The sequence below is a fragment of the Guillardia theta genome, assembly GCF_000315625.1.
Source record: "Guillardia theta CCMP2712 unplaced genomic scaffold GUITHscaffold_78, whole genome shotgun sequence".
In the NCBI taxonomy this organism is placed as follows: Eukaryota; class Cryptophyceae; order Pyrenomonadales; family Geminigeraceae; genus Guillardia; species Guillardia theta.
In genome coordinates, this window is record NW_005434596.1 from 128987 (window position 1) to 152217 (window position 23231).

General features: G+C 53.4%; 5 protein-coding genes across 5 annotated transcripts; 3 read left to right on the plus strand and 2 right to left on the minus strand.

Annotated features, from left to right (window-relative positions):
* Positions 1 to 55: 55 nt before the first annotated feature.
* GUITHDRAFT_114765 (hypothetical protein) lies at positions 56 to 8018 on the minus strand (the record flags this gene model as incomplete). The annotated part of the gene is made up of 47 exons (XM_005826027.1): positions 56 to 163; positions 214 to 251; positions 311 to 570; positions 618 to 685; positions 730 to 806; positions 958 to 1063; positions 1114 to 1180; positions 1228 to 1271; positions 1471 to 1521; positions 1572 to 1615; positions 1671 to 2638; positions 3023 to 3082; positions 3184 to 3266; positions 3443 to 3532; positions 3710 to 3760; positions 3807 to 3854; positions 4008 to 4095; positions 4164 to 4239; positions 4285 to 4357; positions 4408 to 4449; positions 4571 to 4640; positions 4690 to 4774; positions 4860 to 4920; positions 5075 to 5132; positions 5182 to 5240; positions 5475 to 5525; positions 5572 to 5602; positions 5656 to 5721; positions 5774 to 5802; positions 5940 to 5984; positions 6089 to 6145; positions 6182 to 6252; positions 6299 to 6344; positions 6394 to 6480; positions 6537 to 6590; positions 6656 to 6694; positions 6746 to 6784; positions 6829 to 6915; positions 6966 to 6986; positions 7047 to 7082; positions 7136 to 7191; positions 7241 to 7343; positions 7403 to 7462; positions 7509 to 7595; positions 7640 to 7693; positions 7755 to 7851; positions 7903 to 8018. 47 exons carry the CDS (start codon positions 8016 to 8018, stop codon positions 56 to 58), a joined length of 4107 nt encoding a protein of 1368 aa, XP_005826084.1.
* A 611-nt stretch (positions 8019 to 8629) lies between these two features.
* On the plus strand, positions 8630 to 13003 carry GUITHDRAFT_143716 (hypothetical protein; the record flags this gene model as incomplete). The annotated part of the gene is made up of 16 exons (XM_005826028.1): positions 8630 to 8703; positions 8756 to 8823; positions 8875 to 8981; positions 9060 to 9202; positions 9361 to 9466; positions 9514 to 9582; positions 9836 to 9889; positions 10060 to 10138; positions 10200 to 10255; positions 10940 to 11071; positions 11415 to 11491; positions 12026 to 12108; positions 12157 to 12248; positions 12315 to 12340; positions 12702 to 12764; positions 12934 to 13003. The coding sequence occupies 16 exons, from the start codon at positions 8630 to 8632 to the stop codon at positions 13001 to 13003; spliced, it is 1299 nt and encodes a 432-aa protein (XP_005826085.1).
* Positions 13004 to 13297: 294 nt separating this feature from the next.
* On the minus strand, positions 13298 to 16075 carry GUITHDRAFT_114767 (hypothetical protein; the record flags this gene model as incomplete). The annotated part of the gene is made up of 14 exons (XM_005826029.1): positions 13298 to 13434; positions 13481 to 13520; positions 13754 to 13843; positions 14192 to 14257; positions 14433 to 14513; positions 14670 to 14732; positions 14899 to 14952; positions 15153 to 15197; positions 15247 to 15312; positions 15362 to 15415; positions 15472 to 15546; positions 15722 to 15766; positions 15825 to 15925; positions 15985 to 16075. 14 exons carry the CDS (start codon positions 16073 to 16075, stop codon positions 13298 to 13300), a joined length of 1008 nt encoding a protein of 335 aa, XP_005826086.1.
* An 869-nt stretch (positions 16076 to 16944) lies between these two features.
* On the plus strand, positions 16945 to 18105 carry GUITHDRAFT_114768 (hypothetical protein; the record flags this gene model as incomplete). Its single annotated transcript, XM_005826030.1, has 4 exons — positions 16945 to 17397; positions 17450 to 17631; positions 17855 to 17950; positions 18003 to 18105. 4 exons carry the CDS (start codon positions 16945 to 16947, stop codon positions 18103 to 18105), a joined length of 834 nt encoding a protein of 277 aa, XP_005826087.1.
* A 1825-nt stretch (positions 18106 to 19930) lies between these two features.
* On the plus strand, positions 19931 to 20883 carry GUITHDRAFT_114769 (hypothetical protein; the record flags this gene model as incomplete). The annotated part of the gene is made up of 3 exons (XM_005826031.1): positions 19931 to 20404; positions 20628 to 20707; positions 20760 to 20883. 3 exons carry the CDS (start codon positions 19931 to 19933, stop codon positions 20881 to 20883), a joined length of 678 nt encoding a protein of 225 aa, XP_005826088.1.
* Positions 20884 to 23231: the final 2348 nt, after the last annotated feature.

The following is a 23231-nucleotide window of genomic DNA, read 5'->3' on the forward strand; positions in this document are numbered from 1 at the left end:
CACGACCTTGTAGGTGATATAGATACACTAGTAACACAGAGTTACCTGCTACTCATTACGTGCGCCTCTTTCTCCCTTCCCCGTTGAGGTCCCGGATGGCACTGGAGGCCTTGCGAACTAGCACACGGGCCCGCCATGCCACCAGAGGCTTCCTAAGGCTTGCCTGTAGCTTCATGAGCTGGTTCTGACATGTGAAGGCGAGACAAAATGTACCCGCTCATAGTGGAGGGAGGCGGAAAACCACTGCTCGACTGCGATCAAAGGAGTCAGGACCTGCCTCTCCCAACGTCCCAAGCACGAGTGATCTCACTGGTGAGGTTCATGTCGCAGAACGAAGGGAGCTCCTCCTCCTCCTCTCCCTCCTCCTCCTCCTCCTCCTCCTCCTCCTCCTCCTCGGCAGCAGGAGCAGGAGCAGGAGCAAGAGCAGGAGCAGCTGCCACATCCTGCAGCTCTGCTGTCTTGACAGAGCACTTTATGGCCTCAAGTTCCGAGTTGGTTTGGCTCGGCATGTCCTCTTGCTTCTTCTCTTCTCTAGCTCTCCTCCATCGCAGGAACACACTCGAAGCTTGCCTGCACGTGCTACGTCAGTGGAAATTCACGACAGTGACGGCGGTCACTTCTTCCTTTGCCGCAATCGAAAGAGACTTGACATCTGACTCATGACTCGCAGACGGGAGCGATCGCACTGCATTTCTTGTCAGCCTTTTGACAAGCAGCCATCTGGGAAACCTGAAGTTCCAACCACAAAGAGAACGAGTTCCTCTTTCTCGCCATGGCCGTGTTTGCAAGTTTCGATAGAAGTTCGACTGATAGTGTACAATCAAGAGAGATAACGGACTGTTACAGAACAGCAAAGTCTGAAACAACCTTGGGTCAGTCGTAGTCTTTTCCACCGTCTGAATGTTTCAACTCTCAACTGAAGTTCCTTGCAGCATCTGACGCACGCTGGTCAACTACCTTTGATCTCGAGAGCATGGGTGAACCTGAGCTTGAATTGTAACTGAACGAGTTTCTTCTTGTGCTGGCTGAGTTTGACGTGTGATCTCAGATGACGGATCGATTCCTGTGGCAACGAGTGTGTCAATCAAAACATGAAAGATTCCAGCAATTTACCTCTTGCAGCTTCACTCTCCAGTCATGCTGCTTCTTGTGGAATATCGCCATCGCCAGTCCTCTCGCCCTGCAGAGCATGTTCAGGAGCAGGAGGCGCAGAGGGCAAGGAACAACCTCCGCATGGTAGAGATGTGACATCGGATAGCAGAGATACAGTGCTGCAACAGGAGTGTGTGAGCCGAATCGATTCGTCAAGGGAGGACTTTGGTGCCTGTAGCAGCATCGGCTCGTGTCGCTGCCAGTGTTGAGCGCGAGCAATCTGAAGCATCTTCCTTGCATTGACAACTTCCTGCCGGAAGTGATTCTGGAGGAGACGACCGAGTTACAGGAGCTCGACAGAAACTTTCCAACGCTCACCCACAAGAAGAAGTAGCAGCTCAAACATCTCTTCGCAACTCTCTTTCCCATCTGTCAACACACGGTGATAAGGCGGAGCGGGTTTCAAGTGTTTCAGCAACCTCAACTACTATCATGTTCCACTTGAGATGCCTGAATGCTCTGCCTGTGTTCATAAAAGTCAAACTTGACACATCTGCTGACAACTACAGGCCACTTACATCTTAACCAACTCGACCAAATGAAGCTCGTCAAAAACGCTTTCTTCCGCGTCTGTTCCTCTATGCACACGTTGTCCAGAAGCACCTCCCATCCGAACATCAAACATCTTCTGTCCATCTGTCTTCTCCTACTCCTCATCGCATGCAAGACACCAGCTGTCTTTCTCCACTCTTGCAGCCTGCGCGCCACAACCCGGGCCGCAAGAATGTTGCGAAACTTATGAACGCGAACTGATTCAATCTGCTTGCAGCATTGGAAGTAAGTGAGCCAAGCTCTAGTATGTCGGAGCAGAACTTGGATCCTGAAGAGGAACGCTGCTTCGCCTCTCTGACCAATCTTGTACTTCCTGTACTGCACGTACTTGCGGAGTGACCTAAGAGTTCTATCCACCAGCCTTGTGTATGATACCAAGACAGACTTACACACTTGCGCCCATTCGTGCATCGTTGTCTTCAATCTTCTCTGCCTCAATTCGAGTTCGAACTCGCCAGCAACCTCATCATATCTCTTCGCTATCGCCTTCTTGTCCAACACAAGGGACCACCGAGCAAAAGAACCCCACAAAAGCTCGACCACGACATCGTTGAGAATCCGATGCCATCTGATGAGTGTAGATCGCTGCAACCTTCTTTTCCAAGAGAAAAGGCATGACAGAAGTTTCTGTCTGCCACCTCCCTGCTCCCTCGAAGCTCTTTGCCATCCACGGAGAACCCTTCGAATGCTCAGGTCGTCAAGAGTCCTACTGCCAGCATGCAGCTCTTGCGCAGCGTTTGCAGAGCTTGAGAGTGACAGGAGAAGATCTTCAAACGGTTTCGAAGATTGAACGAAACTAAGGAGCGCAGAAGGATTGATCCTTGCATCTATCCCTGCCATCATGCTCACCACCTGTTCGACCTCCTGCTCCACCAGCGCTGCAGCATGGAAGCCGCAAGGCAGGAACTCGAAGTTCTGATCAGCCAGCATGGAGCTGTGCATGCTCAAGGACTGCTTCTGCCTTGACCTCTGCTCCTGCTTCCCTGCCTCTCCCTTCCTACCCCCCATTCCCTCCTTGTCCTGGCACGGGCATGAGCGCGCCAGATGCTTACTGACAGTTCTCTGCCTTGTTAATCCTTGTATTAAAGAGACTGAGGCGAGCTGGAAAATTCGTTTAGAAAGCGCAGATACCAATTATTGAAGCCAGTCCCCCTCAGAGTATCACATATCGTCATAACAAGGCAAAACGATTGAAGGCTTCAATCAGTTCACGGTACGGTAGTAAGTGCCATTGGGCCAGTGCTGGGCCCCAGCAGCCGGGGGCAGTGGCCGCAGGGGAGGGTCTTTACTAACTGTAGTAAGTTAATATTCTGCGAACCCTCCAACTGTCCCGGAGCTCCAGAGCCTCTCGGTAGCAGCAGGAGAGTCTCTCAGGTACCTGAAGGATGGCAGAACGATGGTCAGTCTGTGGCAGCGACAAGCAGGAGAGAAGAGGAGGGGGAAGGGAGGGAGAAGGAGGGGGAAGGGGAAGAATCTCACGGGTTCTCGTAGGCGCCTACGTACGCCTGCGGTGCAGCAACCTCGAGACTCTCGGGCTGTTCGACGTCCTCGACCTCATGAGGCTGCGGGAAGCATGTGTAAGGTAAGGAGGAGAAGTAGGTGGGGGAAGAGAAGACAAGAAGGGAGGGAGGGAGGGAGGGAGGGAGGGACGAGGGAGGGACGAGGAGGAGGGAGAAAAGGGAGGAGCAAGAACGAAAGGAGCAGTTGGCCCTGGAGCAGGATCTGAAGAGGCTCCAACCTCCCAGCGGGGATTCACGACGATGAGGTTGTCCCTCAGCATGGGAATGAGGAGGATCAAGATGATAACGAAGAAGCCGGCCAGGGGAGCCTGCAAGGGAGTGAGTGCTGCTGCTGCTGCTGCTGGAGAGCAGGGGCAGACGGGGAGAGGAAGGAGGAAGGAGGAAGCTGGAAGGAGTAAGCAGGAAGGAGGGAAGAGCAAGGAAGCGAGGAAGGGGCGATGCAGCAGGGCCAAGAAGGGAGAGGGAGGGGAAGTTGGCAGACTCACATAGCTGAGCAGCTCAGCGCCCTGCACTCTCAGCCAGCAGCCGAAGGCCAACTGCCTTGACAGTGAGGAAGAAGAAGAAAGAGAAAGAGAATGAGACCAGAGCAATGCCGGAGATAAGGACGAGCGCGAAGAGAGCGGCAGAAGTCTGTCAGGAGAGGGTAAGTCAGTGCGGAGGAGGAGGAGGAGGAGGAGGAGGAGGAGGAGGAGGAGGAGGAGGAGGAGGAGGAGGAGGAGGAGGAGGAGGAGGAGGAGGAGGAGGAGGAGGAGGAGGAGGAGGAGGAGGAAAGATTGCTCAGACCTGCCACTTGTCCGTGTAGTAGCGGAGAACAAGAAATCCAGCAATGAAGGGCAGGATAAGAGGGACAGTGACCGCAAACATGATCCCACTGCGAGCATGGTACCGTCACAAGTCAGACTACATTTCCAACTTTCAGCAAGTCGATTCTCAGCTCACATGGCCAGGACGGAGATCATGGACGAGTAGAAGAAGGCGAAGTCGAACTCCCACGACAGCTCCTGCTCGTGCCCATCTGCACAGTCCCCTCAGTCTCACTCTCAGCTGCCGTCAGCTCCACCTGAGGCCCAGTTGATCAGGGCAGGGGTCGTCGTGTGGAAGAGGAAGTAGAAGGAAGCTGAGAGGAAAGCAGCCTGGACGTGCTGGTTCGTCAGGGTTGAAGGTGTGTGAGAGGCACAACGACCTGCGCTACGTACTCGACAAAGAAAGACGTCGAGGAGCCGTACTGCAATCATTCCTGATGTGACTGGCAGGAGGAGGAGGAGGAGGAGGAGGAGGAGGAGGAGGAGGAGGAGGAGGAGGAGGAGGAGGAGGAGTAGAGGAGGGGGCAGGAGGCTCCAAGTTACCAGGAGAATCTGAGCGAACAATTGGTCCACGGGCGTCGAGAAGATAACGTTGAAGAGTTCATCCAGACCGCTGCAGGGGAAGTGAACGAATTGAGGGCTGTAGCACCGAAGCAGCACACCTGAGAGACAGGGCAGGGACAAGAAGGAGGTTGGAAACCATGAAAAAGAATATGAGGTTGAACGAAGATCGCCTCATGGTAGAGACTGCAAACATGCATATCGTGAGGACAGTCGATGGGAGTAGCCACGTGCGGCCCGATCCCGTCCTCTAGGTGACCTTGTCTGTGACCGAAGAACTTCACGCTCGCATGCACCATGTATGGCATCAGGATCACGTTAACCAAAAGGACCTGAGGAGATCGAGGTCAAGGATTATTAGAAGGAGAAGAGAGCCTCAAGAATGAGTATGAGTATGAGTATGAGCATGAGTATGAGTATGACGATGATGAGTTTAGTATGATAGTGATGACGATGATGATGATGACAGTTGATCGGCACACTGACCAGGAAGGGCCAAAGGATATTAGCAAAGAAGAGAACAATCCTGTTGAAGCGCGATTGCCTGTTCAATGACGTCAGACCATTGCGATGGTGTTGGGCTGAAGCTCTACGTCGAGGAGACGGCAAAGTAGCTCTCATAGGATCCTGAGCTCCTGGAGGTTGCCGAGTTCTGATGGAGGATACTTCAGGGAAGAAAAGGAAGGAGGGGAGGAAGAGCAGGAGAAAGAGAAGAGGGAGAAGGAGGACTAGGAAGGGAGAGGTGGAGAAGAAGTGATAGTCAAACGAGAAAGGTGGACTGTATCTTGGAAGGAGCAGACAGGAGACAGGAATAGAGGGAGGACTACAGAGAGGAGGAGAGGAGGCAGGAGAGGAAGGAGGGGAAGAAGAGGGAGGAGGAGGTAACCTCAATGCTTTCAACATTTTCGATCGTCTTGTCGCCGATCGCGAGGAAGAGCTGAGAATTCTCAGAGGCACGAAGAGGTCAAGAGCAAGACCCTCACTTGAAGGAGGAAGATTGGCGTCACGATCGAGCTGGACCCCAGGTGTTAGGAAGGGAAAACGTGTAACATTTCCCTCCTCCCTACCTCAGCGCCACGAAGAGGATCAGAGTCCAGGTGAAGCTCAGCATGAAGTGGTGGATCCTGCCATATCTGCACAGGGGGGCTCAACAGACCGGCAGCACGCAGGAGCTCGGCAGGAGACCTCAAGTTCCTCCAAAAGACATCCTCGGGCTAAGACAGGAGGGTTAGTTTCGGGTGTTCTGTGAGTCACAGGGAGGAGGGGGAAAGGGAAGTTGGAAGGGGGGAAAAGGGAGGCAGCAAATTCAGGAGGCACAAGGGAAGCTGACTGAGAGGGGAAAGAAGAGTACCTTGCATGCCATTGTGATAGACCAGCTCTGAGCGCTGCGGCAGAGCTGAGGAAAACAAAATCGTCAGGATGGCAATCGTCATGGATGGATCAGAAATGAATAGCAAGCTCGTGTTCTGCTACGACCAGATCGACTACATCGGGGTCTACCTGCATCTTTCTGCCGATCGCTGGCTGGCTGAACTCACTCTGGGCCTTTTGGACGTTCTGCAGACCTCAAGCGTCAGCACTCAAGACTCCAACATTCGGGCTTCTTGCCCTAAATGCATTGACGGCTGCGATGGCGCTCTTGCGATCTTTGAAGACAACGAAGGCTGAAGGGACGGTAAGAGCATCGAGTTCCAGCCGCACTCCTTGTACCTGTCCCTGTTCCCATCCTCTCTTTCTTCCTCTGCAGCGCGTTCATCTGCATAATTTCAAGTGAGCCCCTTAAAAGGCGACGCAAATCGCTCCACCTCCTCCTCAGCCTTCTTAAGATCCCCTTCTAGGTGGTCGATGGCGTCGACCCATTCCCCCATGTACATGAAGGAGAAAAATCCAGTCTGGAGCACAAACACAGGACGTTTACTGCCCATGAAGTCATGGATTGCATGCCGACCTGCATCTGCGGTCGAGTCCCGTCGTTCTCCGCCTGCTGCTTGTACCTGGCCAGCTGTATAGGTCGAGCTAAGACCAGCCGCTGCGGCAAAGGGCACAGAGGTAGAGGTAGAGGTAGACCTTCTTGTGGAGGACACGATGATTCTCCACCAGATCCACCTGCATCGATGGCGTCAGGACCAACGGCAGGTGCCCAAACCTCCAACGCACCAGGTCCGTCACGTCAAGGGAGACAGACACGTCCAGGACCTGACAGGAGCGATCTTCAAACTCCAAGAGCATCGAGGGCATACATCCACAACCTTCCCTTGCGTGTCCGGGCAGGCGTCGAACATGGTTCGCAGCTCCTCCTGCCTCACCGGAGGGATCAATCTCAGGCCCTGCAGATAGGTCATGTCCTGCTGGGCGAGATTTCACAGCTGTTCAAGACCTGGATTTCGACAGTGTACGCCTGTAAAGCGCAAACGCGTCTTAGATAATTGCAAGCACTCACTCACTCTCCTGTTCTTACCTGAACAGGAGGAATGGCTCCTTCGCCATACTCTCCCTGCCGATCACACGTCAGCTTGTGTTCAAATATGGAGGATGTGACAGAAAGACCTTGGCGTTAGCAACCATCCTCGTTCGGAGGAAGTACACGATAGCGCACAGGCTTCCTGTGGTCCAGACTAATCACACATCCTCACCAGGCAAGGTCTGAACAACCGGCCAAGAAAACAGCGACCATGGTATGAAACAGAAGCGCGCTGGAGGGCGAAGCGAATCCGTTGGAGGTTGTGATGACGAATGAATCCAGCGGATACCAAGACTGAGCAGCGACACACTGGTCACTGGCATCGCCTGAATGACAGGAGGCACTGTCCTGACCTTCTTGGTTGTGAGGAGATTCATCGGAACGAGCACAGCAACCCCTAGGAATGCAATGACCTGTCATGCACGTTCAGCCCATCAGCGCAGCATGCAGAGGCGTTACAGAGAAGAAGACAGTCATGCTCCAGGTGAAGTCGAGGTACAGACGAGCCTCCAGCCCGGCAAGATGATGGACAGTATCGTCGTCAGCCTGCCGACATGTGAGAAAAGCACTCCCACCATCTCCCGTCACACCTGCGCAGTATCGACTAGGAAGGGGACGGGGTCAGCCACGAAGGTGCCAAGTTCCTGCAAGCAGAAGTTCAAGAGAGCATGCAGTCAAACTCGATGCTCCTCTTGCTTCACCCACCTGACAGCAACCCTCGTCCACCACGTCCTCTTCGCTCCCCGAGACAGCTTTGTCCTCTGAGGACGCCAGCGGTCTTCTCTCAGGGTTTCTCCTTCTCCTGTGTGGAGGGTTGAGCTGTGCTGCTCATTGAGGGAGAGGGCAAGGACACCTGTAGTTCCTCGCGGCGAAGAAGCATGCGGCAGCGAAAATCAAGAAGTAGAGTACAAGGTGAAGACCGAAGTTGATCATGACCGAATGCCATGAGCCGCCCCATGGACCGATCATGGTGATAGCTTGAGACTTGGAGGACAGTTGAGCTCAAGTGCGTCTTGATAGAGGTGCTAAGACAGGCGCTTCACTGCCGGCCTTGCTCCATCGCTAGCACAAGCCGGAATTAGAACAAAGCACTCACGCACGTCATGGTGCCCTCTCAGACATATCTTGACACCCATGTCTCACAGCTATGACCTCTCTCTCCTCTCCTCCTCTCCTCCTCTCTTCTTCTCTCCTCTCCTCCTCTCTTCTCTCCTCCATTCTTTCATTGCCCTACAATTCCAGCATCTTCTATTTGCCTATCCTGCCTGCCATCGAAAAGGCGCTGACAACCCAACCCGTATGACCCCACTAGTAAATGTTTGACCCCTCCATTTCACAAGAAGGGTGCTATAATCGTATGGGTGTAACTACCACCCCACCCTTCGGAAGCAAGCGTGTTTGTGGGAGCATCGAAAATGAATCAGGCAGAGGCGAGGGGGAAAGGATGGAGGGGAACAGGGAGGAGAGGAGAGGGGAGAATGCAGCGAGAGGAGAGGAGCCAGGAGCAAGATGTTGAGGCTACGACTTTGGCCAGGAGCAGGATGCAGAGTCGTGTCCACTGACATGCTTGCAGGACCGGCATGCTCCTCTCAAGCAACACCAACGCGAACAAGGAAGTTCAAGATGTGGAGAAGCTCTTCATCTTCGACACTCGGTGAGACACCCGAGCCCATCCTGTGTCTTGCGCTGACATGCTTGACTTGCAGGCTGGGTCAGAGAGAGGACAACGAGCACGAGAAAATTCTCTTCTACTACCCCGCATCTTCTCAACAAGGTTATTCCCTTAGTCGCATCTCCTTACGCTGATTGCGCGATGTCCTCCCAGACCAGCAATGCTCAGACGTCGGGTTGGTGGAGGCTCTTATCAACTTTACCAAGACGTTCAGCCCTGACCGGCCGTGCAATGCAGTTCACACAGAGCAGACGCGCCAGGTGACAAGAGCGAGATCGAGAGTTCTCGAGCCCATGATCAGTGAGAGTGATACGCCTTGTTCTCTTGCACCTTGTCAGGCAATTTGGGAGCCAGAGCCAAACTTGTGGGTTGTGATAGTGGTTAAGACGTCTAGGGGGACGAGGAAAGACGCAGACGGTTTCGTAGACCATGACCTCTCCGACGAGGTGTTGGATTCAACTCTCAGAAATGCCTACGAGATGTAAGAAGGGAAGGGAGGCCATGCATGCTGATTTGTTGACTGGGATCTCCTCCTCAATTTCGATCGCTGTCCCATGTATCCTTCCTCCTCTCACTTCTGCCTCCCTCCTTTCCTCCCTCCTCCTTTCCTCTACCCTCTCTCTTCTCTCCCCATGGCAGGTTTGTCCTCTTTCATGGACCCTTCGAGCGGGTCATCAAGAACGAGTCTGTCGACGTGCTGAGGAGGAAACTCTCTCTCTTCTTTCCACCTTTCATCGCCACCATCGTGAGCTGCCAAAGTTTCCTCTCCTTCACTCACAAACCTCCCCGCAGCCTCCCACCACGAAGCTCGACCTCACGTACAGCCTGAGGGGGATACGATACTTCCCTGTGGACCGACAGGTTTTCAGCATGAAGACCATGTAGCAGGTGCACTGAGATCATTTTCTCTGATCAGACATACTTGAGTCTGCAGTCTTTCTTTCACTTCGCTCAGGTTGTTGAAGCCTCTCCTTCCTTCCTTCCTTCCTTCCTGCCTGCCTGCCTGCCTGCCTGCCTGCCTGCCTGCCTGCCTGCCTGCCTGCCTGCCTGCCTGCCTCCTTCCCTCTCTCACTCTCCTCCCCTTACTTTTTCTATCATGTGACGCGCTCCGCAGCAAGACTTCCGTTGTCTCAAGTACGGACTCTGCATGTTCAAGGACATGCTTGTTGTGAGTTGTTATTTCCTGCTTCAGTTTTCTTCCACCACAACCACCACAGCCCTTCTCTTCCTCGTCCTCGTCCTCGTCCTCGTCCTCTTTCTTTTCTCCTCTCTCCCATCTCCTCTCCCCTTCAGCAGCAACTCTTTTGAAATCTCCGATCGGTTTGACCTGCAACACAGTGGAATTCTCTGCCTGAAACATCGGACCTGAGCTCACTTTACAACTACCTCGTCGCGCACGTTTCATCGGACAACACAGGTATGCTCAACAAGAATGTTATTCTCCTCATCTTCTCATCGTCTCCTTGCGAACCCGCCAGGTCTTCTCAAGTGGCGATCGCAGTCAGTTCCACCTGTGAAAGATCCCGACGCGCAGGTGAAGGAGCGGGCGGGTTTGGCGGGCGGGTTTGGGTCAGGGAAGCGCTTGTTCTAGAGCAGAAGATGAGGATGAGGGTGATGCGTATGAGTATGAGTATGATGAGGACAAGGAGCAGGAGCAGAAGGAGCAGGAGCAGAAGGAGCAGCAGGAGTATGAGCAGGAGCAGGAGCAGAAGCAGGAGCAGAAGCAGAAGCAGGAGCAGGAGCAGGAGCAGGAGCAGAAAGAGCAGGAGCAGGAGCAGGAGCAGGAGCAGGAGCAGGAGCAGGAGCAGGAGCAGGAGCAGGAGCAGGAGCAGGAGCAGGAGCAGGAGCAGGAGCAGGAGCAGGAGCAGCAGCAGCAGCAGCAGCAGCAGCAGCAGCAGGAGCAGAAAGAGCAGGAGCAGAAAGAGCAGGAGCAGGAGCAGGAGCAGGAGCAGGAGCAGGAGCAGGAGCAGGAGCAGGAGCAGGAGCAGGAGAAAACTTTGAAGGAGGGTTGTAGCAATTTCAGCTTCATACTGTTGTGACAATGGGACTGAGAGTTGACGCTCTGACTTTGTTTACAGCCGATCTTTTCGCCATACAACCGCAGTTGGATTCTCCCTCTAGACCTCAAAACTTTCACGACGCAGCAGGCAACAAATTCTCTGTTCACTGGGAAAACAAAGAAAAGACGTGTAGCTCACTGTTTTGTCCTTGGGAACAGATGTCCAACATTGCTTCAAAGATGCCCATGGTCTTCTTGAACAATCAGTCGCAAGAAGATGCCTGCGAGTGTAAACTGGTGGTCTTCCGCAACAATCACGCCCTGTGGTGTTTCCTGCTGGATCAGTCAGAGGTCGGTCGGGAGGATGTACCTGCTGCTAGCTCACCTCATCCTCAGTCGACTGAGAACGGATCGCTGCTGCACCAACTCGCTCTTTTCGTTCAGGCAACCTCCCATCCCCCCACGGCTGAAACCTTCATCCTATCCTCCTCCTCTCCTTGAACCTCTCTCTGGTTCTTCCCTCTCCTCCTCTCCTCCTCCTCTCCTCCTCCTCTACTCCTCCTCTCCTCCTCCTGTTCTCATCCTGTGCTCGTCCTCTCCTTGCTGCCTCTTCTCCATGCTCTCTTCATGTACATTTCACTCCCTCCACCCTCTCTTTCCCTCTCTCCCTCCCTCTTCCTCACGTTCGGCGCAGGGGCCCATTTCCTCCTTTGACTCGACCTTGACGTCTCTCGAGAGTCGCTCTCAGATCCATGCAGAGGAGCCGTACAGGTAGAGAAGGGCAGGATGAGAGGAGATGTGAAGATGATGGGTGGAATGTGGAGAAGAGAGAAGAACAGAGAGGAGCGGAACGGATGAGAGGAGGGGAGGGAAGGGAAGGGGAGGGGAGATAATGGGAGAGAACGGGAGAGATGATGAAAAGAAGGGAGAGGAGGGTTGGGGAGGGGAGGGGAGGGGAGGGGAGGGGAGAGGATGGGAGAGGAGGGGAGAGGATGGGAGAGGAGGGTCGGGATGATGGAAGAACAGCGCCGCATCATCTCATTGTTTCTCTCGCAGATATCTTTACTTCAATCACATGAATCTCGCCCTCAAGGACAGCCTGTGATCTCCGCCCTCCTGCCCCCCACCTCCCTCACCTCCCCTCCCCTCCCTTCCTCCCTCCCTGTTACCTCTCCTCTTCTCCACTCCCTTCCCTCCATCTCACCATGCCCTCCCTTCCCTCCTCCTCTGCCTCTCACCTCCCCTTGTCCTCTTCTCTCCCTCTTCCCCCATATCCCCTCTCTCCTCATCACTCGTCCACCGCAGGAAGCAAGGAGGAGGTCAGAAAACTTTCACCCTCAGCAAGGAACTCCAGAGTCTGCTGCTAGAAATGCATTCCTCCCTCCGAGGTGACGCCTTCCCACCCTCACCATTCCAACCCCTGACTTAGCACTTAGAGGGGCACGGACCCTGGAGGTTGAGAGCAGAGAGCAAGGAGGGGGAGGACGGGGAGGAGGAGGAGCAGAAGGGTAGCAGCGCCGTCACTGAGGTGTGTTCAGACTCCCGCTGTCTACACTTCCTTTTGCTTCCTCTCCCTGACGTTTGTCCGTTGAAGATCTGTGTCAAAACTTCAACGGATGGGTGAGGCTTCTGCTCCTATTGCTGACATCTTTGTCCTCCATCTTGTCCTCCTTCTGTTCCCCCTCCTTTTTTGCCTCCCCCGCACCCCCTTCCTTCCCCCAGTCTCCTCTTCCTCCTCCTCCGTCTCTCTCTCCCTCTCCCCCTCCCTCCTCCTCTTCTCCGCCTTCTCCTCGAGTACTTCTCTTGTCTCTCCCCTCATCCCGTTCCCAACACACTTCTCTGTTTTCCTCCTCCCCTCTGCTTTCCCACTCATTTCTCCCATTGTCTTCTTCCCCTTTCCCATCTCTCCCTTCGTTCCTTCCTCCCTTAACTCTTTCCCTGTCTGCTTCTTCCCTCTTCTGTCCTGACCTGGTCTCTTCAGTTGGGTCGTTGGCAGACGTTCCAATGGTCGCGAACTTTTTGTCATCAGCGAGAACAAGAACAGGTGACAACCGCCTCCAGCATCTTCTCCCTCTTTCCTTTCTCTTCTCCTGTTCTCCTGCTCTCCTCTCCTCTCCTCTCCTCTCCTCTTCTCTCCTCTTCTCTTCTCTCCTCTCTTCTCCTCTCCTCTCCTCTCCTCTCCTCTCTTCTCTTGGGCTGAACTGGTCCTGCAGCAACTTGGTGGAGGTCAACGAGGAGGTGGAGAGAATAACAGGCAACTACTTCAGCAATATCTTCATGTAGAGAGAAGAGAGAAATCAAGCAGAGCAGAGTCAAGGAGGAGGGAGAGGAGGAAGAGGAGGGAGTTGGAGAGGAGGTAGCAGTGGAGGAGAGGACCCGCAGGAGCAGGAACTCTGAGGGGGAACAGTGGGAACAAAAAGAGGAGCAGGGTGATGTTGGATAAGGAGGATGGAGGAGGAGGAGGAGGATGGCAGGGAGGATAAGGGCATAAAGGTTGGGGAGGCGAGGGAAGGAGGTGGAGGGTTTCATTGTAGACAGGAGGAGGGGGTTTCTATTCTTTGATTTGTTTGTAAATTTTCATTCAGTCAGCTCCTCGACCGAGGTGACGATCTTCGTCTGAACATCGTGCCTCCTCTCCTCCTCTCCACCCTTGCCCGCCGTCTCCTCCTCCTCCTTGTGCTCCTTCTTCGGAGTCTCTTGCCGTCCGGGTCTTCCTGCTGGGGCCGTCAGGCATCCAAGGTAAAGAAAGCAACATGTCACCTAGCTTTGCCATCCTGTGCACATCATACTTGTAGATTGCCTGCATACCACCATGAATTTCGTTCTTGTCTTCTCCTCTCCTCCCCTCCCCTCCCCTCCCCTCTGCTCTCCTGCCTCCCTCCCTCCCCTCTCATTCCATCCATTCTTCCTTTCCCCTACCTTGCTAACTGTCTATGCATACATCTTCCTCCAGCACCACCACCTCGCCACCATCACATCTCCCCCACCCTCACATTCGCCTCCTCCTCCTCCTCCTCCTCCTCCTCCTCTCACTCTCGCGTCATCGGCTGTTCCCGTCAGCTCATCGTCGTCAAAGTGCAACTTGGTGAGGGATGGGATGTCGTACTTCTGTCCTCCCAGCGCCTGCAGCTGCTCTGAGCGGGGCAGACTAGAGAAGGAAGCGGGGGAAAGGGGGGGGGCGACAGGAGATGAGGACAGGAGGGAGGGAAAGAAGGAGAGGAGGTAGAGGAGGAAGGGCGAGGGCGAGGGCGAGGGCGGGGTCGAAAGAGGGAAGAGTAGGAGAGGGAGAGGGAGAGGAAGAGAGAAGCGAAGGAGAAGAGAAGGGGGAGGGGGAGCGGGAGAGAGGCGGAGAAGGAGAGGGAAAGGGAGAGGGAGAGGGAGAGGCAGCAGTAGGAGGGAAGTAGCGACCTTTTCTTGGAGGAGAGAGCCTCTGAATGTTGCTGCTGTCTTGTTTCTGCTCTTGTAAGAGACCTTGGCGCTGATCGCCAGCTCCGGTCGGGCAACCCACTCCCTTGCGAATGCTCGTTCCATGTCGGTCTGCCAGCAGATCAGCGGGAGAAGAAGCAGGAGGAAGAGGGAATCGAGCTGGCGATGGTGATGATGAAATCGGGAGGAGGAGGAGGAGGAGGAGGAGGAGGAAAGGGAGGAGGAGGAGGGGGGGGAAGGGGAGGAGGAGGAGGAGGAGGTTTGCCGCTGGAGAACTGCATCTCACCGACAAATTCTTCAAGTTCTGCATCAAAACGTCCTTGGCGTTGACGTAGGACTTCTCGAAGGTCGATCGAATGCCAGTAATCTGGTCGGAGAGAGGACCAAAAGGAGAGTTTGAAGGAGGGGGCGATCAAGGGACGGGGGAGATGGGCAGGGAGGAGGGGAAGAAGAAGGAGAGGGGGAAAGAGTGAAGGACAAATACAACCATGATCAATATCAATCTCATCGTAAGTCACCTCACCTTCTCGTCTACATTCCGTTTCTCCTGGGCGATTTTTTGCTCGAGTTGTTTGCGTCTCACTTCCTGCTCGCCCAAGTCAAACCCGCGGATCAAAACATTTCTCAATGACATGGTCAACTTCATCTTCAATATCTCCATCATCATCATCATCATCATCATCATCACTACATTACGTCATTTCGACACAAGGCTGATTCGAGTGCCTCCAACACCCCCCCCCAGGTCTCACCTGCTTGTCAAGAATACTTTTCTTCCAACTTTCCTCCTCCTGCATTTTTCCAGCCTGCAAACATTCACGATATCAGCAGGAGATGAATGAAGATCAGTAGATCAGGACAGCAAGCAGTGAACTACAACAGTAAAGTAATAGTAAAGTAACATTTGAATTCATTATGAAAAGGTGAAAGGACCAAAAAGATGGTAACGATGATGATCATGAATATCGGGATAGAGTTAAGATTTGAGAAAGGTACTTTCACTTACCTCGACTCTCTTGTGTAGCAGCAGCACATCATTGTACATCTCAGCCTGGAAGCACATCAAGGTGAGCTGAACAACGAATCCCCTCCCACTCAACCTGCGCGAGTTTCTTCCCCTGTTTGATCATGTCTCGTATGAGAGGGGAGAACTTCACAGGAGGGATCTGATGGCACAGTCTCAGCTCCTCCTCCTCCCTCCACCATTTCCCTCACCCTCTCCGCCGCCACGTGCTCCTCGAAGTGATGACGCTGCGCTTCAGCCTTCTCCTGCGGTGAACCAGTGGGGATGAGGAGGGGGTGGCAGGAGGCAGCAGCATCGTTACATTGACAGCCTCCAGCAGGCTTGCACAGTGAGTCTCCATCTCCTTCCGCTTGTGAAGCCACTCCTCTTCGAACTCCTGACAAGACAAGGCCATCAGTATCCATGCTGGAGGGGCAGGTGGCTGGTTCCAATAGCAGCAGGTCACGGGGGCCACCCAAACACCCGCTAGAGGACGAAACGCTCGAGGCGAGGTCACGATGTGATGCCATGGAGAAGCGAGCGGGCAGGCAAGGCATGCGCATGATTCCTACCTGCATCTTGATCCCTAGCGAACGGTTCAGCATCTTGGTTTCAGACTGAGAGCACCAAGGGGTCAGTTCACGTTGCCAGTGAAACTGTTAGAAGCTTCTGCACCTCCTGCCGGCTCTTCTCGTCTGCACGCAGGATTTCCATCATCTTCTTCTCGCGCTCAGTCGCTTCCAACGCCTTCTTCTCGGCATTCATGTAGAACCGCACTATCCACAATTGGTTCACATTAGCATAGGGAGGTAGGGGGCGGAAGGACAGAACTGACCAGCCTCTCTTGATCCTTCTGTCTCGAAGCCCTTCACCGAAGAAGCATGCGCTTCCTTCCTGATCACCCGCCTAGAAAACCCGCAGGTCATTCACGGGCTAACGTCACAAGCTTTTTTCCTCTACTTACACAGAAGGGTCTCGCCCACCATCCGGTCGGATGGTCCTCCTGCTGTAGGTCAAGTGCTTCTTCTCCATCGTTCTGCTGCCTGTAGCGCCTTGTTGTATCACCCCTGTCTCCCTCCCTTCCTTCCCTCCCCTCTCTCTCCCCTCTCTCTTCCCTTTCTCGTCTTGCCTTTCAACGGCTGACGCTTGCTGAGTGACCCTCATCCCCGCTTAACAGCTGAGTCACAGCCGCCCGGGCTGCCGCCCGGGCCCCGGCGGCCTGCGGCCGGGCCGCCGTGCCGGTTCCCCCCGGGCTACCCGGCGGCCCGCCGGTGCGCCGGCCCTGGCAGCCGGCCGCGGCTGAGGCTGAGCCTCGGAGTGAGGTCCGACGGTCCTGCGAGCTACCGTACCGTGCCGCAAGTAAATATATAAACTGAGAAATATAATAGATATATCTCGTGTGCATACTGACCGTACTATTGCACTGAATGCATATATGTAGAAATGGGAAAAAGAAGTACAAACTAGCAATAGTATGTGGTCGACAGAACTTCATCTGTTGGTACGATCATTATGGGTGGGGTACATTTTATATGCATCTTCCGTAGTGATAGTATGGTGGGGGAGATATAATCCTACATGGATCGGGTGGGTACACAATCCCACAAACTCCTTTATCTTCAACCTACCCCCACTTCCCCCCTCCAAGTACCCATCCCTCCCTCATACACAGTACTCGATACTCGCGAACACCGGTTCATTTCCCTGTGCTTTGACCCCTACTTACCTACCAATAACCCCTTCCCTCTTTTTAAAACTCCCCCAAGAGTTGGAGCACGAGTGTACAAACCTGTTCATGCTGACAGAGCTGCTGAGGAGAATCCTGCTGTTGTTCCGTGCTGATCACAGCTTAAGGGATCCCCCACAAGAGCAGCTGGTTGAAGGATACCTAGCAGTGTATCCTGATCACGATCAGCACGATCTTCCCGAAGATCAGCTGGTCGAGGGTTATGTAGTCCTGCCTGACTACCAGGAGGATGGTCAACTGGCCACCTCCTCTGACCCAGAGCCTCAGGAAGAGAATCAAGAAGATGATGATTCTCCTTCAACAGACGATGAGGACGAGGCAGGCAGTAATGCAGAGTCTGACGACGTTGCCCAAGGGCAACCCGTCCCCATGGTGGTGCAGGCTCCCCAGCCGCCCATGGCGGTGCCACCGCAGGCTCCCCAGCCGCCCATGGCGGTGCCACCGCAGGCTCCCCAGCCGCCCATGGCGGTGCCACCGCAGGCTCCCCAGCCGCCCATGGCGGTGCCACCGCAGGCTCCACAGCCTCATATCATAGGAGTCTGTGTGACGACAGGAAACCCTTGCAGTAGATGCGTGCATCATCACGGATGTCGATGGGCAAGGCAAGGGAGGCCTGGGCATATTTGAGCATGTGCCAATGAGCTCCTTGTCTTGTTTTCGTGTGGTTGAGCTGCATGAAAAAGTATCATTAATAAACCTAACTAACATAAAAGACTCTCTGTCTGCATCAGTGAGGTTTGTTCATATTAATTCAAAGCATGTCAGTCTCAAAGTTTTAGCGTCTTTGTGTAAATCCTGATGGTCTCAGTCTTGCTTACGCATTTCTCTCCAGCAACGTTTTCTTCCCTAATCTCCTCTTCTACCTCTTTCACCTAAAAAGAGGCAGCCAGAGCGTCACCTGACCATCCTTTGCATTCTCCTTTGTATGGACTACGTTCCCAATCGCTGCCATCGCCAGGTCCGCGACTCGCGAGCAGCAGAGAACTCGAGTGCTTGTTTCCCATGTTCAAGATCTTGCCCAGTTGTCCCGTGCCATCCCGCCACGTCAACAGAGGTAGTCTCATCTCTCCTATCGAAGCTGGCGTTCTCTGAAGCCACTGTCGAAGCCGAAGTCTTGATGCCAACGCATGTGAGGACTTGGGCTTGGCTGAGGCTGAGAAAGGACGCTTGGTCCTTACGGGGATCTGGCTGGTGGAGGACTCTGCCTGATCGGAACTGATGGGGACAAGTGAGTCGAGCACAGTAGTCTATGATGTTGCAACCTATCAAACAGCCCATGTCCAAACTCGTTCCGAAGTTCCACCTTGCAAACGTTGAGGACTGCAGCTCCTCCTCTTGCTCCTGCCACTTTGCCGTCAGCCACCCGGGCAATTGTTTCGAAGCAGACGAGCCTGTTGCTCATTAAAAATCATCTTTGCCTTTGCTCTTGCTCTGCAGCAATGCAGGAGGTGAGGAAGCACAAGTCAGATCAGATCAGGCAGCGATAAGCAGGAGCCGGAACAAGTACGCACTTGGGGCTCAGCAAGCTTAGAGCTGCTTTTTGCTTCCCCCTCAACATCAACCTTCGCATCTATCCAAGGGAGTGATGAGCAAATTTTTATGTGCGGGGAAAGCACCAAGCAAACAACTACCTTGATATCGTTCATGGGAAGGACCAACCCGATGGAGTGCATAGCATCTAAGTTTGTCTTTTTGTCCTTCTCCTTCATTCTTTATCCACCAGCATGAGATGGAGCAGCGAGTTGAGCTTCCCTCCCCCTCTTCCCCTCTCTCCTCTCCTCAAATCTTTCAATATCATCTTGATCTCGAGCAACTCATCGACTGCCTGCCTTGAGAATCAGCGATGCACAATTCAACCAATACCAGGACGGGCGGCGGCCCTGCCGCGGGCTACTTACTGGAACGCGGTCATCAAGGTCTTGCGGCAACTTGAAGTTCTACCCGTCATCATCATGTCACATGTTTTTGACAATGATGGGATACCGGACCTTGCTCGGAGTAAACTGCAAGCAGCAGCACAGAGGAAGATCCGAGGGCATCGTAACGCATATGCATAGCACGTCCCGCCAAAGGCCTTTCTTCCCATCGTCGCCTGCACTGATGGACTCTTGCAGGATGATGCGTTGCACTTTCTGTGCTTGCTGGCGGATCGCTCGGCGAACAGGGAAACGGCAGCGCTGGATGGTCTCTCGGCCTCGCAAGACATCTCAGGTGATCCGAATTGCAAACGCATCCGGTCCAGGATCTTTCGTCAGCTCAAGGCCTCCCTGTCCTTCGCTGCCATCATCGCGGGTGCATTCCGGTATGCGTCTCATTCCTTCGGCGGCGGCCACAGCGACGTCGCTGGCATGGCGCGGGGGAATTGTCCTGCGCGCAGTAAAGTGAAGGTATCAGTTAAGTTTGGGGGACAGCAGTTGCAGGATTAGGTTTGGTTCTCGCTGTCTTTTCGCTTCTCGCCGTTTGGCAGCGTGCGAAAAGATTGTCCTCGTACTGAACTTTAACTTAACTTTGAGTGAAGAGTGACCTGAGTCCGAGACTTGTTTACTACTGACTCGCCGCTGGGAGCAAACTTTGAGACTAGTCACGCCCAGGGGCCAGTCAACTTTACTCAGTGTAGGAGTAAACCGGCTGACAGTACTGTCGGGGAACGTACCACCCGGACCTCTGCAGGACCCCCGCAACTCAGTAAACTGACCCCGTCCTTGCACCTTGGGAATCACTTTACTGCAGGCTGAAATCCTTGCATTTCAATAGTTACGATCCTGTGAGCTCCTCGACCAACCTGTGTCTCAATATCCTCTGTTCTCCTCCTCACTGACCCTGCTTCCTGCAGAGCTGCTGCTCTCCGGGCCCTGCTCTCCCTGCTCTCCCTGCTCTCCCTGCTCTCCCTGCTCGACCTGCTCGACCTCCTGCTTTGCTTGCATATGTCCTGTATTACCATATACACTTCTAAGTGACCTCTCATCCTGTAACCTCACACCAACCCATTCAACCATGCCGTCACAACCTTTGCGTCACGATCTTTGCGCTCTTGATGTGTGGTGGTGACCTTGGTATCAGGCACATGCGGCCAAGAGGAGCAAGCTTTTCGATCCACAAGGTCAGCGAGTGGCTCGGCCAAGATCAGCTCTCCTCTCCTGATATGGAAGAAGCCCATCGGCATCAGCGCCACAGACGTACTCAGAAGCGTGAAAGAAGGAAGGAAAAAGCCAGCCACAACTCGTGCTCGTCGTTCACTCCCGGCGATGCAAAGCTCGAAGACGTCAAACTGTCGCTGGCAGACGAGGAAAGAGAGGTCAACCTGACCGCCTTGTTTGCGCTCGTGGGGAATCTGATCGCGAACCATGTGAACGACAAGGTGGACCATAAACATGAGGTACAGGACGTGGCGTCAAGTCAGTGCGATGCGGGGGGAATGAAGCTCCGGCCGTGGGAGCGAGAAGTTGAATATGCATCGTCACGAGCTCGCGACATCTCAAGGCAGTTGCAGCTCGAGAGGACACAAGTGGTTGAACGGAGCAAACTATTCCATTACTAATAGATATTTGTGATAGCTGTCACACTCATGGCTGGTAGAGCCGTTCATTTCCTTCACTCGCTGTGACTGGCTGCGTGTCTCCGGGTGTCAATCTACTATGATCGCACGCACTGAGTCACGAACGGCTGGCATCGTCGAAGACCGCCGGATCACCGGATCCTTCCGATCGGTTCTGACTGAATTCGATAATCAGGAGTTGCAACTCAGATTCACCGCCGTGGTTGCAGTGACTGAACCAGAGTCGGACGTTCCTAGACGATCCACCGTTCTACGGTATCGGACATGGCGGCATCATGCGAGCAGTAGTATCGCTCGAGACATCCAGGTTCTTGTTCCCAGAAGATTTCTTGTACCTAACAACGCACATCATCTGCAAGCAGCGCATAAATCGAAGTACCCCAAGACCTTTGCTGCCTTCTTCTGCTCCTCTGTCAACCCGTTCCAACTGAGAAGGTCGAGAGGTCACGAGCTCTTCAGGGGAGACTACTACCGAACGAAGAAGCAAATGATAAGTCCACCTTCGCTCGTAGATATGTCCACAAAGACATCCTCGTCCCAGAATTTTTGGTTGAATTCAAGAATGGCGTCAAGTGCTAGAATCGACCATGTGTACTCATCGGTTACAAGCTCAGACCGTACACATGTTTACCGTCATTGAGCACTAGCTAGGACTCGACATACCACCATGAAATAAGCAACGCTGGCAGATCAGTGGCACTCACAAGTCTTAACCGCGCGGCAAGCAGGGGTACATAAACAAAACTAGCTTCATCGTTGCGATGGAGTCTGTTCACTCCTGTTACGGCTGTGAGGCCGGGAGTGCCACGGTCACTGTCCGACCGGAGGACCCGCCCGTCCATGTCATCGAGTCGGGACTTGCTGCTTTTATCTTGACGAGGTGGATTTGGGGTGGCGTGTTTGAGGATTTCAAAGAGGCTGCAAATTTGAGCAGACATGAGATGTTCACCGAACATACTCTTGGGTCATTCCTGAGATCATCGAATATAGAGGTGATGATCCTTGAGGAGTGCTTCGTACAGTTCGTCAATCTCACGAAAAATCGTTTGATAAGCGAAGAGCATCATTTCATCAGCGGCTGTCATGTCTGCACAAATAAAGGCTCTTGATTATCCTCGTACTGATTTTTAACTTAACTTTGAGTAAAAGTTAATTGACGTAGTTCAAACTCGCCGGTTGCCACTTGCACTCTTGAATCACTGTCATGAAGTCAGCTACGAGTCAGGCCCGTCCGAACTTCGGAAGCCTCCGACGAGTCGGTGGCTCGACCGTTTCAACGGTCTCCCGACTGATTGCCCGCGTCTGATAAAACTCAGGCAGTGGCATTCTTTACACAAAGTCACTGCCCGGCCGCACGTAGTAGTACTCCGGTATGCGTCCCCTGGGACGGTCATCCGAGAGGGCCAAACGACCGACGGTCATGGCACGATGAGTAAAAGACGGTGAGAACGGTGAGGTACCCGGTACATCGACAGAAGTATTGTACGGTGGGGGTGGCATGGTAGTCGGAAGGGGACAGCCACTGCAGCCCGCCAACCTGCAGTTCGACTGTTTTCCTGCAACTGCTGACCAAATCCCTTCCAAAACAGATTTCTTGGTATGCTCTTTGTTCTCAATCCCCGCGAAAAGTAGAGTATTGGACTTACGACTGTCATTGAGGATATCAAACATTTCAAAAACGGATCGTTTAAATAATAACAGATATATACACAAATCAAGACAGTCGACGACGGGGCCAAGGACGCAAGGCCACCGACAGAGTCAACCATCCGCCGAATGATTGAACGCACACGGAGAAACTCAGCTCCACACGTTTGCTAACAAAACCATCAAGTGTACTTGATTGTTCACACGATCCTTCTCAGTGATCTCACGATGTCAGAATTCTTCAGTGAGGGGCAGGCTCCTTGTGAGAGTTGGAACTTCTCGTTGCTGGACAACATTGTTGAGAAAGAGGCGTACGCGGATGTCCCGATTGAAGATTTGGATTCCAAAGACGGGTTCAATTGTGGAGACATCTTTGAAGACAGCAGGCATTCTGAATCTGGAAGTATACAATCCAATGCCGATCATGATACTGAGGATTCAACTCTTGGAGTTGAGCATGGCGAATCCGAAGATGTTGTTATGGTTAGAACTAGAAAAGAAGGTCACTCTGAGACTATCATAAGGATAGACAAAACCATGCTTGAACAACATTTTCATGAGAAAATGGAAATTGCTGCAAAAAGTCTTGTGAGTTCCCTGAATATCATTTTCCCCTTGAAGTGCACTGATGAATCTGGGCAGGGTGTGGGCAAGTCAACGATGAAGCTTGTTTGCAGGAAACTTGGTGTATTGAAATGGCCGTATACAAGCAAAGGAGTCAGGAGAAATCGGAGGAAAGCAAAGTAGACTCCCCGAGGTTGAAATTTTGAAATTGTTTCAGTGATGGATTGACAGTGTGAAACTTGTTCTGTAATATCGTTGCTTCTTGTGATAAGATCATCGGATGCAGACTTTGTACATTTGAAGTAGTCTCTCTCTGCTTTGCAATACAAGCCAATTTGTTACCATTGATAGTATAGAGATGGTCACCCGCATTGTTATTGTGCTGGGATCTGCTGTGACAGGCACTGCGGCACACTGTGGCCAGGCACTGTACAGTCAGGCTCTCTGCCACTCACCGTCCGGGTGGGGGTCCGGCTGGGCCGACCGACTCCCTCAATCATTGAATCATGATACTGGCCGTACCGGCGGGCCGCGCCCCGGGGCGGCGGGGGCCCGGCCGCGCGGCGGC